Consider the following 12,753-nt stretch of genomic DNA (forward strand, 5'->3'; position numbering starts at 1 on the left):
TACAGGACTAATCCTTTAGGGATAATTATCATTTCTTTCTATCATTCAATGCATTGGACATAAAAAATACATTAAATACAACTATCCAACAATGGAAATTAATTGTATTTTATATCGTACTTCATTCTTACTTTTATATAAAACATACATCATTTATTTGTATGTAACACATACATCCTATGAGAATTGTTGGTCATCAACTTTTGTAGCCAAAGGAGAGTTCACTCCCCCCACAAGCCATACTCTTCACTCACTGGCAGGTCATACAGAGTCAAATACTGACCCAAAGTAAGATCTCTGGTGATCTATAGATCTCTTTACTGTCACAAGATATCTGGTGATCTAGATCTCTTTACCGACACAAGATCTGTGGTGATCTAGATCTACCAACACAAAATCTGTAATGATCTAGATCTCTTTACTTACACAAGATCTCTGGTGATCTAGATCGCTTTACTGACAAAAGATCTCTGGTGATCTAGATCTCTTTACTTACACAAGATATCTGGTGATCTAGACCTCTTTACCGACACAAGATCTCTGATGATCTAGATATACCGACACAAGATCTGTGATGATCTAGATCTGTTTACTGACACAAGATGTCAGATGATCTAGATCTGTTTACTGACACAAGATCTGTGATGATCTAGATATCTCCATTGAGGTAAGATCTTGAATGATCTAGATGTCTTTACAGACACAAATCATGATCCAGATCTCTCTGTTGACACAACACTTTTGATGCATCATTCCGATGACGTAACAAATGTTAATCCATTCAATGTCACAAGACATATGATAAATCAATAAACAAACTGTGAAGAATTTTGTATTTGCTATAAGGCTTTAAGGCATTTCAAACATTTTTTGCATCTTAAATTGCTCGCTATGGAGTTCAATATAGTCCATTTTACACTTTTCTCTACAGATCAATTAGTGAAAATTGTTAAAATATATACACCAAAGTAAACATGTAAACAAAGGTTATCTGAAAAGACGAGAACAATCAATGTGAAAAACGAGTTCAATATACAATTCAATTGGAATGTCTTCAATGTTTTTGCAATTGATGAGATGGAGGTTTAAGCAGTGCAGTCCATCCATCACTAGGTACGGTAAGTAAGGTTACAATGTATGTGTAGTGTAGTGTAATTACACACAGGCAGCCCCTGATCTCCCGATATCGGTCCTGGCCCGGGGCTAGATCAACATCCAGGGAAACGAAACAGGCACAAACAACGATTCATAACATTTATATTTTCTTATCTTTTAAACAGAAGTTCAAGGAATTTTATCAGAAGCATATGCACAAACAACAATCTGGTAATTTATTCGTAACATTGCTATTTTTTTGTATATTATAAACCTATATTCCAGGTAGTTTATTGTAGCTGTGATAAACCTAGACGGCCTAGCCTTCGAGGAGGGGATAACATCAACTAGACTTGTAGGCACGCTACAGGCTAAATAATATCCCCTCTCCCTCATAAAGAGTCTGAATGGAAACCTGTATAAGGAATTGTAACGACACTATTCTGTCTATGAACAGATGGACAGACAACCAGCTTCCAATATATCCCATAATTTTATTGTGGATCATATGATACCCTGGAGGTCCTTGTATTTAGGAAATATCTTTCATTGAATATAAATTGTGTAACAAGTGGGATTGATTTATTATTCTGCATGGATTCACTGATAAAGTATATTTACAAAGGAAGGTGACATTAATACTGTGTACCTTTTCCAGGTAATTACAGTACATATTTCGCTTGTCCAGAAATAGATGGCATTACTTAGATCTTGTTTCAATTTATCTCTCTTATGATTAACTTATTAGCCTGTATTCTATACTTGGATGCTGAGATATTCTGGGAGAACATTTACAGCTAATTGTTTAAAATAATTTGATTTCGATTTTCCCTAAAATTATTGCAAATGGAAATCTGAAGAATGCCAGGAATGCATGACAAATGAAGAAATGCTTCAATCTAATATATTGCAAAATTCAATTACATTGCTGTACTTAAAACTTATGTGAAAATTCTCAATCTTCTAAAATTGTCACGATAGGCTGCATTTGAAAATACATGTGCACTTTTGAAAATAAAGAAGAAATGTCAATGTTTAAAGATAATCTCAAATCTGCTAATTTCAATTAAGAAAAAAATGTTAAAGTACATTCTTTTAATATCCTAGATGTGATGCTGTATTAGTTACATAATCAATACTCAAAGGAATTTTTATTTCCTTGATGAAAGTAGTCCATTATACTGAGTGGTAAACTCCACACTTAACAATTTAATACCATGTGTATGCATGTTGATCAAGGGGAGGTAACTGTTTTATTACAAGTACTTCACTGCTGTTACTGCTATATAGTGTCAGTAATCTGTATATTGCAAATATATATATGCATTATTGTACAGCTTCTCTTTGCATTTGATATTATTTACACTGTATTAATACAACATTTTTAATGCCATGAAAAAACAAATGTCTTTGAGTAATTGGTTTTTGGTACAGGGTACCAAGCTTTTCAAAATATTACTGAAATTAACTGTATATACCTGAATGGTATTTATAAATAAATATCTTAATATAGCGTGTGCTTATTACTGGGCGTGTGCTTATTACTGGGCGTGTGCTTATTACTGGACGTGGGCTTATTTCTGGGCGTGGGCTTATTACTGGGCATGGGCTTATCTTGGGTAACATACAGTAGGTTCAACAGTTTCATTACTATTCAATCTGGAAAACTTAGGATGGGAAATTGGTTAATATACAAAAACTTTAATGACAAGTTTCAGACATTTTATTTTTTTTAATTTTTCTGAACTATTTCAGGAAAATGAAAGTGTCCTACTTAGCATTTGTTAAATGTATAGTAATAAGACACTAACAGTGCTATGAGAACATTCTGACACTTACCTCCTGTGATTCTAGCTCTACAATGCGAAACTCAAGATTTTCTGCAACCTCGCGTGCTTCGGACACTTCTAACTCCAGTCGGCTATGAGCTTTTTCCAGGTGTATATTCTGTAATGTCAATATCGACATTATGAAATAGTCTGTTATAATGGTTATATATCGACAATGCGAAAATACTTGACCCGACTACCTAGGTTAAAGTATACAGACTTGTTGGTATCATCAAATACTTAAACAATTTTTTTATTCTATTGACTGAGTCAAATGGTCACCATTGACTGACATAGTCCATTTTTATTACGCTCATTCCTCTTTCAACATGATGTTTTACCCAGAAGATAAAACCCCTTACTTCCTTCACAGTCTAGTACTTGCCCTTTGCTCCAAGCTCTTGTGTTTGGTCCACAGTACTTTATTCTACAGTCTAGTACTTACCCTTTGCTCCAAGCTCTTGTGTTTGGTCCACAGTAATTTATTCTACAGTCTAGCACTTACCCTTTGCTCCAAGCTCTTGTGTTTGGGCAGCAGTACTTTATTCTAGTCTAGTACTCACCCTTTGCTCTAAGCTCTTGTGTTTTGTCCACAGTACTTTATTCTACAGTCTAGTACTTACCCTTTGCTTCAAGCTCTTGTGTTTGGTCCACAGTACTTTATTATACAGTCTAGTACTTACCCTTTGCTCCAAGCTCTTGCGTTTTGTCCCCAGCACTTTATTCTACAGTCTAGTACTCACCCTTTGCACCAAGCTCTTGTGTTTGGTCCACAGTACTTTATTATACAGTCTAGTACTTACCCTTTGCTCCAAGCTCTTGTGTTTGGGCAGCAGTCCTTTATTCTAGTCTAGTACTCACCCTTTGCTCTAAGCTCTTGTGTTTTGTCCACAGTACTTTATTCTACAGTCTAGTACTCACCCTTTGCACCAAGCTCTTGTGTTTGGTCCACAGTACTTTATTCTACAGTCTAGTACTCCCCCTTTGCTCCAAGCTCTTGTGTTTGGTCCACAGTACTTTATTATACAGTCTGGTACTTACCCTTTGCTCCAAGCTCTTGTGTTTTGTCCACAGTACTTTATTCTACAGTCTAGTAATCACCCTTTGCTCCAAGCTCATGTGTTTGGTCCACAGTACTTTATTCTACAGTCTAGCACTTACCCTTTGCTCCAAGCTCTTGTGTTTTGTCCACAGTACTTTATTCTACAGTCTAGTAATCACCCTTTGCTCCAAGCTCTTGTGTTTGGTCCACAGTACTTTATTATACAGTCTGGTACTAACCCTTTGCTCCAAGCTCTTGTGTTTTGTCCACAGTACTTTATTCTACAGTCTAGTACTCACCCTTTGCTCCAAGCTCTTGTGTTTGGTCAGCAGTTCTTTATTCTCATTCCTGTTACTGTGAATCTCCTGTAAAGTCATATATCAATTTGTTTCTTTATCAGGACATGAAATGTTTACCCAAAATTTACAAGCAGAATATATTACAAACTATGCGGACAAACAGTACAGTGGAAATTCTTGTCGCATGACACTAATAGCAGGAGTTACTCTCAGGCAAAAAATATCTGAATATTTAGAAATGGTTGGAGTTTTTTTTTTTTTTTACAAAACACACATTATACCTATGATATTTTTATCAATATTTTTTTTTGTAAAATGTCAGAAAGTTCTTAATTTAATTTATATTTGTACCAATAAATGTGTTTACATACAAATAAGGGACCGGTGTCTATCTCCTATTTAGGCACTTAATTTGACATGAGTGTTTGTTATGATACTATTCCTTTTTGCATTGCAAATATTAAAATGTACACAAAATTCATTTTCCAACTCCAACATTTTTGAATTGTACAAGATCTTAAGACAAAGACATGCCACTAAAACACTGTTTTACCAGGGTGTAATCAGAGATTCTCTATTAATACCTTATCTACCAGCATAATTCTTCAAACAACTGGTACAGGAGTAATTAAAACACAATGTTTTTATGATTTTATATCAGTGATGATCAACATGCTATGAGCAGCTATAGGCACACAGTCATTGACATTTTACCTGGAAACACCAGGATGATTTTGTTTGAATTAGTTCAGTTTAAACCAAATATTAATTTATTATGCTTTGCTAAAGCAACAACTTTGCTATATCGATTTTAGATTTGATTCATACAGTTTCATGCATGAAGGAAAGCTGATCATGCATATAGATAAGTATCAGTGTAAGTAACATAATGTATATTTTGTACAATATAATATATAGATGTAGATAACATTTAAATACTGAGGGAAAGTAGATAACTTATGTAAATATCTACAGAGGGGGATACATATATATACATAATCACAACATTGAATACAGGGAGATGATATGTAATGAGGGGAGATTACCCACCTGTAAGAAGGATAGATAACTCATGTGAATGATGAATAAAACTCGCGTGTAATGAGGCGAGGTAGTTTATGTGATATCAGGAGCAAACTTACATGTACAAGGGGAGACAGCTCACCTGTAATAAGGGGCGGTAACTTAAATGTAATATAGGGTTACCATGGTTACTGTGTTAGTACCTGGATGTTGGTCCACATGCAGCAGGTGAGACATGCAAGTATATACCTCATCCTGTTGTCGCAGTAAGGCCTGTAACTCTTCAATCTTACACTGGGCCGCGAACAGATCAGACTGCAGCTGGGTCCGTAACTGTCAAGTAGATACAAGTTCTGTCTCAATCACTCCTGTCAAACAGTGACCTAAACAGTATTACTGACACCATATAATACAGGTCAGAGGGGTGTCAATTTAGTATGATACTGACTTACAACCAATACTATAGGTCCTGTAAGTTCTGTCTCAATCACTCCTGTCAAACAGTGATCTAAACGGTATTACTGACACCATATAATACAGGTCAGAGGGGTGTCAATTTAGTATGATACAGACTTATAACCAATACTATAGGTCCTGTAAGTTCTGTCTCAATCACTCCTGTCAAACAGTGATCTAAACGGTATTACTGACACCATATAATACAGGGGTGTCAATTTAGTTTGATACAGACTTATAACCAATACTATAGGTCCTGTAAGGTATTCCTTGTATGTAAATTAAACACATTTTAGTTGTAAAAACCTTTGTTTAAATTTGTTCTTAAAATTTAAATGGTGATGGTAAAGCTGTTCTTTACAGATGTCAAACTAATGACCTAAATAGCTCAAACGGACCTTGTTCTCCCTTTGTGGATCAAGATGGCTGCCGGTCTGTGATTGGAGAAGGGAGTGCAACCTCTGTAGTTCCAAGTGTTCCTTCATCAGCTGTTGATACTGACCCTCGATCTCTTCCCGCGACAACTGTAAGGTCAAGGTCATACAACTGTAACCAATCTTTGTCAAGGTCATACAACTGTAACCAATCTTTGTCAAGGTCATACAACTTTAATCATTGTCACCAGTGCAATTTTCAACGACTATTAACTCATTCACCCCTTCATATCTAAACTGGACTTGCCCAGTTTTTGGTTTGGTAAGGTACAAATGCGACTTTAAGGGTGAATAGTTAATCTACACATTGTCATTCACTACACATTTTCCTATTTTTAAATACACAACAGTTTTGTGGGTGGTAAGAGATAGGATTTGAATAAAACATTGTACGAAAATCTGATCTAGAAATGCCTCCATGACAGCCAGATTGATTAGTTATTTTATTGCCATGACAACGACAGGCTCTCCAATTAAAACCATATGTAGTCACTGGGATGTGTTCTAGGGAAAATACTACAGAACATATATCCCACACACTAAATCAATCTTGTAGCCCCGCCCCTGTTCCTTACATAGACAAAGCTATACTTGCCAACTTTTGAAACTTTCCGTGGGGAGATTGCACGTAGCATGTGTGTTTGTACACCCTAGGGGAGATTGCACGTAATGTGTGTGTTTGTACACCCTAGGGGACAATTACACTGTTAAACAGCATCTTTTGAGCTGATCTTTCAGATGAAATCATCAGATCTTTAAAATAAAAATAGTTTAGCAAATTCACTGGTTAAAAATGTTCTATTTCAGGGTCCAAAATCGGTCGTCTCCCTCAAAACTAGGGATAGTTGGCAAGTATGAGACTCCTCCTGAGAATGACAATAAGACACAGAACAGGATATTCACAGTTGCAATGTTTTCATTTCACCACATGTTTTCATCAACAGTAAAGTGGCTGTACATGCATGTTATGTTCACAGCTGAATGTGTTTGTAGACTACCCGGGCATGTTGTAGGGATGGTCCGATCCTCCTACCGCTGGTAATTACCCAGCATGCAGTTCTGCGAATGACTTGAGTGATGTGAAGTAGCTGGTGATGATGTGATGGTGACACTTACATAAATACACTGACATTCCCTTTCCCTTTCCCTGCTCACCTGCTTTGTATCGTCTATATTTTTTATTTATTTCTTTTTTAAATTATAATGATCATGAAATTCGGTGATGCAATTTGAGATGATTTTTTTTCCAGTACAAACCTCATCACACAAATCCTCGTCCGACAGCGTGCCATGGGACATAGAGGAATACGACGTCTCCGAGTCGACAGAGGCAACAGACGTATCGTCCTCGTCATACCCAAAGAATGTCTCCTTGACACCGGGACTCTGTAACGTAAACAAGTGCTACTACTAGCTAGACAGGCTAAGTGAAGCTGGTGCAAAACACATTGTTATCATACCAAGTGTAAAAGGAGCAGAAAAATGCAGTTCGTCTGATTCAAACTGGAGACCTTAGCTTTCAAGTCAAACAAACCCTGTTTAAATTGAGCTAACCCAACAACCTAATGTTATTCACTACTGCGAGGTGCTCAGTTCAGTAACAGATGTATCACAGGGGGAGATCCTGTTAGGGGGGTAGTGAGGGGAGGGGTAGCGAGGAGAGGGATAGCGAGGAGAGGGGTAGTGAGGAGAGGGGTAGCGAGAGGGATAGTGAGGAGAGGGGTAGCGAGGAGAAGGGTAGCAAGGAGAGGGATAGCAAGGAGAGGGATAGTGAGGAGAGGGATAGCGAGGAGAGGGATAGGAGTAGGAGAGGGATAGTGAGGAGAGGGGTAGTGAGGAGAGGGATAGTGGGAGGCAGGGAAGTGGGGATAGAGGTAGTGGGGGAAGGGTAGTGAGGGGAGGGGTAGTTAGAGGAAGGGGAGGGGGGGGGGGGGTAGGGGGGGGGGGGGTAGTTAGAGGAAGGGGAGTGAGGGGAGGGGTAGTTAGAGGAAGGGTAGTGAGGGGAGGGGTAGTTAGAGGAAGGGGAGTGAGGGGAGGGGTAGTTAGAGGAAGGGTAGTGAGGGGAGGGGTAGTGGAGGAAGGGAAGTGGGGATAGAGGTAGTGGGGGAAGGGTAGTGAGGAGAGGGGTAGTGAGGAGAGGGTATTGGGGGAGGAATAATGGGAGGAGGGGAAGTGGTGGTAAGGGTAGTGAGAGGATAAGGTAGTGAGGGGAAGGGTAGTCGGGGGAGGGGAAGTGGGGGAGGGTACGTGGAGATGGGTAGTGGGGGAAGGGTGCAAGTCCTGAAGTTAGGGCCTATTTTCTGTGAAATCCTGAATCTGCCATTATACCTTAGCACCGGTCAACATCTGATCAGCAGTGAACATGCAGCAGTGTCCTACCCTTCTTTTGTTTACACACAGCCGAACATGTATATCAAGGTCACAGGTGGTGTCAAGGTCACAGGTGAGGTCAAGGTCACAGGTGATGCTAATGTCACATACCATTTGCATTGGTGAATAAAGCTGACTTTCGCAATTTAAAAATGGTTTTCTATTGGGATATTGGCACAAGAACATTTGACAATGTATGTTAGTTTTATTGAATACCTTTCATTCCTTACTCTATACTCCCAGAATGAAGACACTGATAGTGTACCTACCATTTGTAAGGACTCTTTAATCTTGTCTCATAAAAGTTCCTTAAACAAGAGGCCTAGAGGGCCTGTATCGCTCACCTGGATATCTAAGCAATCATGGCAAAACATTCTCCAAATGAGATCCAAGGGAATATGCCAGACCCCAAGGCCAATCATTGTAGCATATCTGAATTAGAATTTTCATGCCAAGCAATTTTATGTATGGTTATGGGGTGGGGATCTCAACTGTTTCCAAGCTGTGACTAAGAAACTAGGTCCCTGGGGTTGTGGCCAGACCCCATGAACAATTCTAATATCATGACTGCATTTGTCTCTTTTTGCCCAGCATTTGTATATATAGTTTTGGGGTTGGGATCTCAACCGTTTCAAAGATATGACCCAGGGGTTAAGCCTGCAAGGGTGGGGCAGACCCTAGGGTTGATTCTAATATCATGACTGCATTCGTCTCTTTATGCCCAACAATTGTATATATATAGTTTTGGGTAGGGGATCTTAACCATTTCGAAGTTATGACCAAGGAGTAAAGTCTCCAAGGGTGGGGCAGTCCCCAAGGCCATCATGGAAGCATATGTGCATTCATCTTTTTATACCCAGCAATTGTATATATGGTTATAGGGTGGGGCTCTCAACTGTTTCCAAGCTGTGACTACAAATTAGGTCCCTAGGGGTTCGGTCAGACCCAAGGGTCTATTCTAATAACAGGACTGCATTCATCTCTTTATGCCCAGCATTTGTATATATAGTTTTAGGGTGGGGATTTCAACCGTTTTAAAGTTATGGCCAAGTTATGACTCCAAGGGTGGGGCCAGACCCTAGGGCCATCCTGGAAGCAACAGTGCATTCTTTTCTTTATACTCTGCAATTGTATATATGATTATATGGTGGGGATCTCAACCATTTCCAAGGAATACACTTTTTTTGGCCCCACCCCTTAGCACGGGGGTTAGCCCCACCATTTGTACAATTTTGAATCCCTGCCTCCCATGAATGCTTCCGACCAAATATGATTGATATCCATGGCAAAGTTCTACAGAAGAAGTCGTTTATAGCAATATAGCCAAATTGCCCCCTTAAGGCCCCGCCCTCAGCCACCTGGGGGGTCAGCCCCACCATTTGTACAATTTTAAATTCCCACCAACTCTAGGGATGCTTCTGACCAAATATGGTTGATATCAATCTCTTAGTTCCAGAGAAAAAGTCACTTAAAGCAACATAGCCAAATAACCCTTTTGGCCCCACCCCTCAGCCCCCTGGGAGGTCAGCCACACCATTTCACAATTTTGAATCCCTGCCTCCCATGAATGCTTTTGATTATATAGGATTGATATCCAGTGCATAGTTCTACAGAAGAAGTCGTTTGTAGCAATACAGCAAAATTACCCCTTTTGGCCCTGCCCCTCAGCCCCCTGGGGGGTCAGCCCAACCATTTGTACAATTTTGAATCTCCACTACCGAGGAATGCTTCCAGTCAAATATGGTTATATCCATCTCTTAGTTCCAGAGAAGAAGTCGCTTGAAGCAATATAGCCAAAAAGCCCCTTTTTTGCTCCGCCCAACCATTTGTACAATTTTGAATCCCCACCATCTAGGGATGCCTCTAGTCAAATTTAGTTAAATTCCAATCAGTGGTTAAGAAGGAGAAGTCAGTTAAAGAAATTGTTGACGGACGGATGCCACGGTATGGGATAAGCTCACCTTAGTCCTTCAGACCCGGTGAGCTGTTAGAGATCATCACTTCACTTGATATCAGAATCCTAATTAACAAGACTCTGTACCATCGTGTCATCCTACGTACCTTGTCCACAGCTTGAGTCCTCATCCACCGTTTCCTTCTCTTCCTGTGTTGTATCAGCTCTATACGTCGGTCCTTTTCCTGAAACACCAGAAGCTCAGGTTAACCCTTCAACCACTATAGACCATAATGGACCCCTCCATATCAATACATGGTAAAGTCTACTAATGTTACACAGGGGAGAAAGGGTTATCAGTACTCAAAATGTTCAGTTCTCTAAACGTATGATATTCAAACTACAAATTACTAAAAATATGCAGTACTCAAGTACTGTTATGAAAATGTAAAAATACTTTGCTTGGGGTTTAACTCATTCACCCCTGAAATTTCATAATGGACCATACCAACCGTTGAATTGGAAGAGTTCAAATGTGTCTTCAGGGGTATAAGAGTAAGGTTAATCTTTGTAACGTCCATGGTCATATGAAAGCGGAACTCAACTTACACTTCAGTCCTCAAAATGTGTGACAAATTACTCCACATCACTCAAAACAAGACAGTATTTCAAGCTATACTTCTCCACCTCTGGACAAACTTTGATGTCTCATATATGAATAAAGTGCCGCAACTCTGTATAAAGTGTGGCATGAAACCAAATGTCATTACAAGACAACTTTCCCTGTGTTAAGAGTTACCCGCATTATAACAAAACTTAGTAATTGTAGGTGACAGAGTCTATAAGATATGTCCCATAAAAGTGATACACTGGCTGACTGGGGAACGCGTAGTTATAGTCCACTCCTGTAGTACCAGTGGGGACAAATATACAGTACTCTCAATGTTCTGTACAAATATTTAGCAATACTCACTATGCAGGTCTGCCTGAGAGCAGTGACTGTCTTTGTGAGTTCTGTGATCTGTATTTTACATCGATCCAACTCTTGTGCTTTGATTTCAGCTGTCCCTCTCTCCAATTTCTCGTGACTTAGTTGCAGGGACAGGGACTTCACTCGCTTTTTGGAATTTTCACATTGTTCCTTCTGAAAGTCGACAGGCATAAATATGTAAGAAGTGGTACCCTACACGAAACCTCGATAAACTTACCTTATGACCCAAATCTAAACAAATTTAATTTAATTTTCGTAAAATAAACATCCGATATCTTTGTAAACAAAACATCATCAGCAGTAAATTTTCATTGCTATCTGATGAACTGTTTAACTAGTAACTGTCTGCAAAGTAGAATTAAGTCACAGCATTTTTTTTTATTTTTGTTATAACTTCATCATAAAAGCAAAAAACCTCAATCATACATTGTGACTAAAGTTACTTTGTCCAGGTGCCTACGGAAGGGGTCAGAATTGGAATCTGAGACTACAGAGCACCAGTCCTGTGCTCTACCGACCAAGATAAAGGTGCTCTACCGACGAAGTTAAAGGTGCTCTACCGACCAAGTTAAAGGTGCTCTACCAACCAAGATAAAGGTGCTCTACCGACGTAGTTAAAGGTGCTCTACCGACCAAGTAAAAGGAGCTCTACTGACCAAGTTAAAGGAGCTCTACCAACCAAGTTAAAGGTGCTCTACCGATCAAGATAAAGGTGCTCTACTGACCAAGTTAAAGGTGCTCTACCAACCAAGTTAAAGGTGCTCTGCCGATCAAGATAAAGGTGCTCTACTGACCAAGTTTAAGGTGCTCTACTGACCAAGTTAAAGGTGCTCTACCGACCAAGTTAAAGGTGCTCTACCGACCAAGTAAAAGGTGCTCTAACAACCACGTTAAGGGTGCTCTAACAACCAAGTTAAAGGTGCTCTACCAACCAAGATAAAGGTGCTCTACCAACCAAGATAAAGGTGCTCTACCGACCAAGTTAAAGGTGCTCTACCGACCAAGTAAAAGGTGCTCTAACAACCAAGTTAAGGGTGCTCTAACAACCAAGTTAAAGGTGCTCTACCAACCAAGATAAAGGTGCTCTACCAACCAAGATAAAGGTGCTCTACCGACGAAGTTAAAGGTGCTCTACCGACCAAGTTAAAGGTGCTCTAACAACCAAGTTAAAGGTGCTCTACCGACCAAGTAAAAGGTGCTCTACTGACCAAGTTAAGGGTGCTCTAACAACCAAGTTAAAGGTGCTCTACTGATCAAGATAAAGGTGCTCTACTGACCAAGTTAAAGGTGCTCTACCGACCAAGTTAAAGGTGCTCTACC

General features: G+C 39.4%; 1 protein-coding gene across 9 annotated transcripts in view; it reads right to left on the reverse strand.

Moving 5' to 3' along the window:
• Positions 1-12,753, reverse strand: part of LOC110448738 (centrosomal protein of 290 kDa-like) — a 155,083-nt gene that overhangs the window by 83,609 nt on the left and 58,721 nt on the right. For 7 of the 9 annotated variants that reach the window (XM_021495142.1, XM_021495138.1, XM_021495139.1 and 4 more), the window contains exons 5-11: positions 11,416-11,586; positions 10,610-10,687; positions 7,436-7,564; positions 6,143-6,268; positions 5,538-5,621; positions 4,266-4,331; positions 2,935-3,042 (exon numbers count right to left, since the gene is read on the reverse strand). In XM_021495142.1, the coding sequence (XP_021350817.1) occupies positions 2,935-3,042; positions 4,266-4,331; positions 5,538-5,621; positions 6,143-6,268; positions 7,436-7,564; positions 10,610-10,687; positions 11,416-11,586 (762 nt within the window). Of the gene's footprint in view, positions 1-2,934; positions 3,043-3,309; positions 3,338-3,429; positions 3,466-4,265; positions 4,332-5,537; positions 5,622-6,142; positions 6,269-7,435; positions 7,565-10,609; positions 10,688-11,415; positions 11,587-12,753 lie in introns of those variants that run through there. The other 2 variants (XM_021495145.1, XM_021495146.1) reach the window with 2 other exon arrangements.

This window comes from Mizuhopecten yessoensis, unplaced genomic scaffold, assembly GCF_002113885.1.
Source record: "Mizuhopecten yessoensis strain PY_sf001 unplaced genomic scaffold, ASM211388v2 scaffold4231, whole genome shotgun sequence".
In the NCBI taxonomy this organism is placed as follows: domain Eukaryota; kingdom Metazoa; phylum Mollusca; class Bivalvia; order Pectinida; family Pectinidae; genus Mizuhopecten; species Mizuhopecten yessoensis.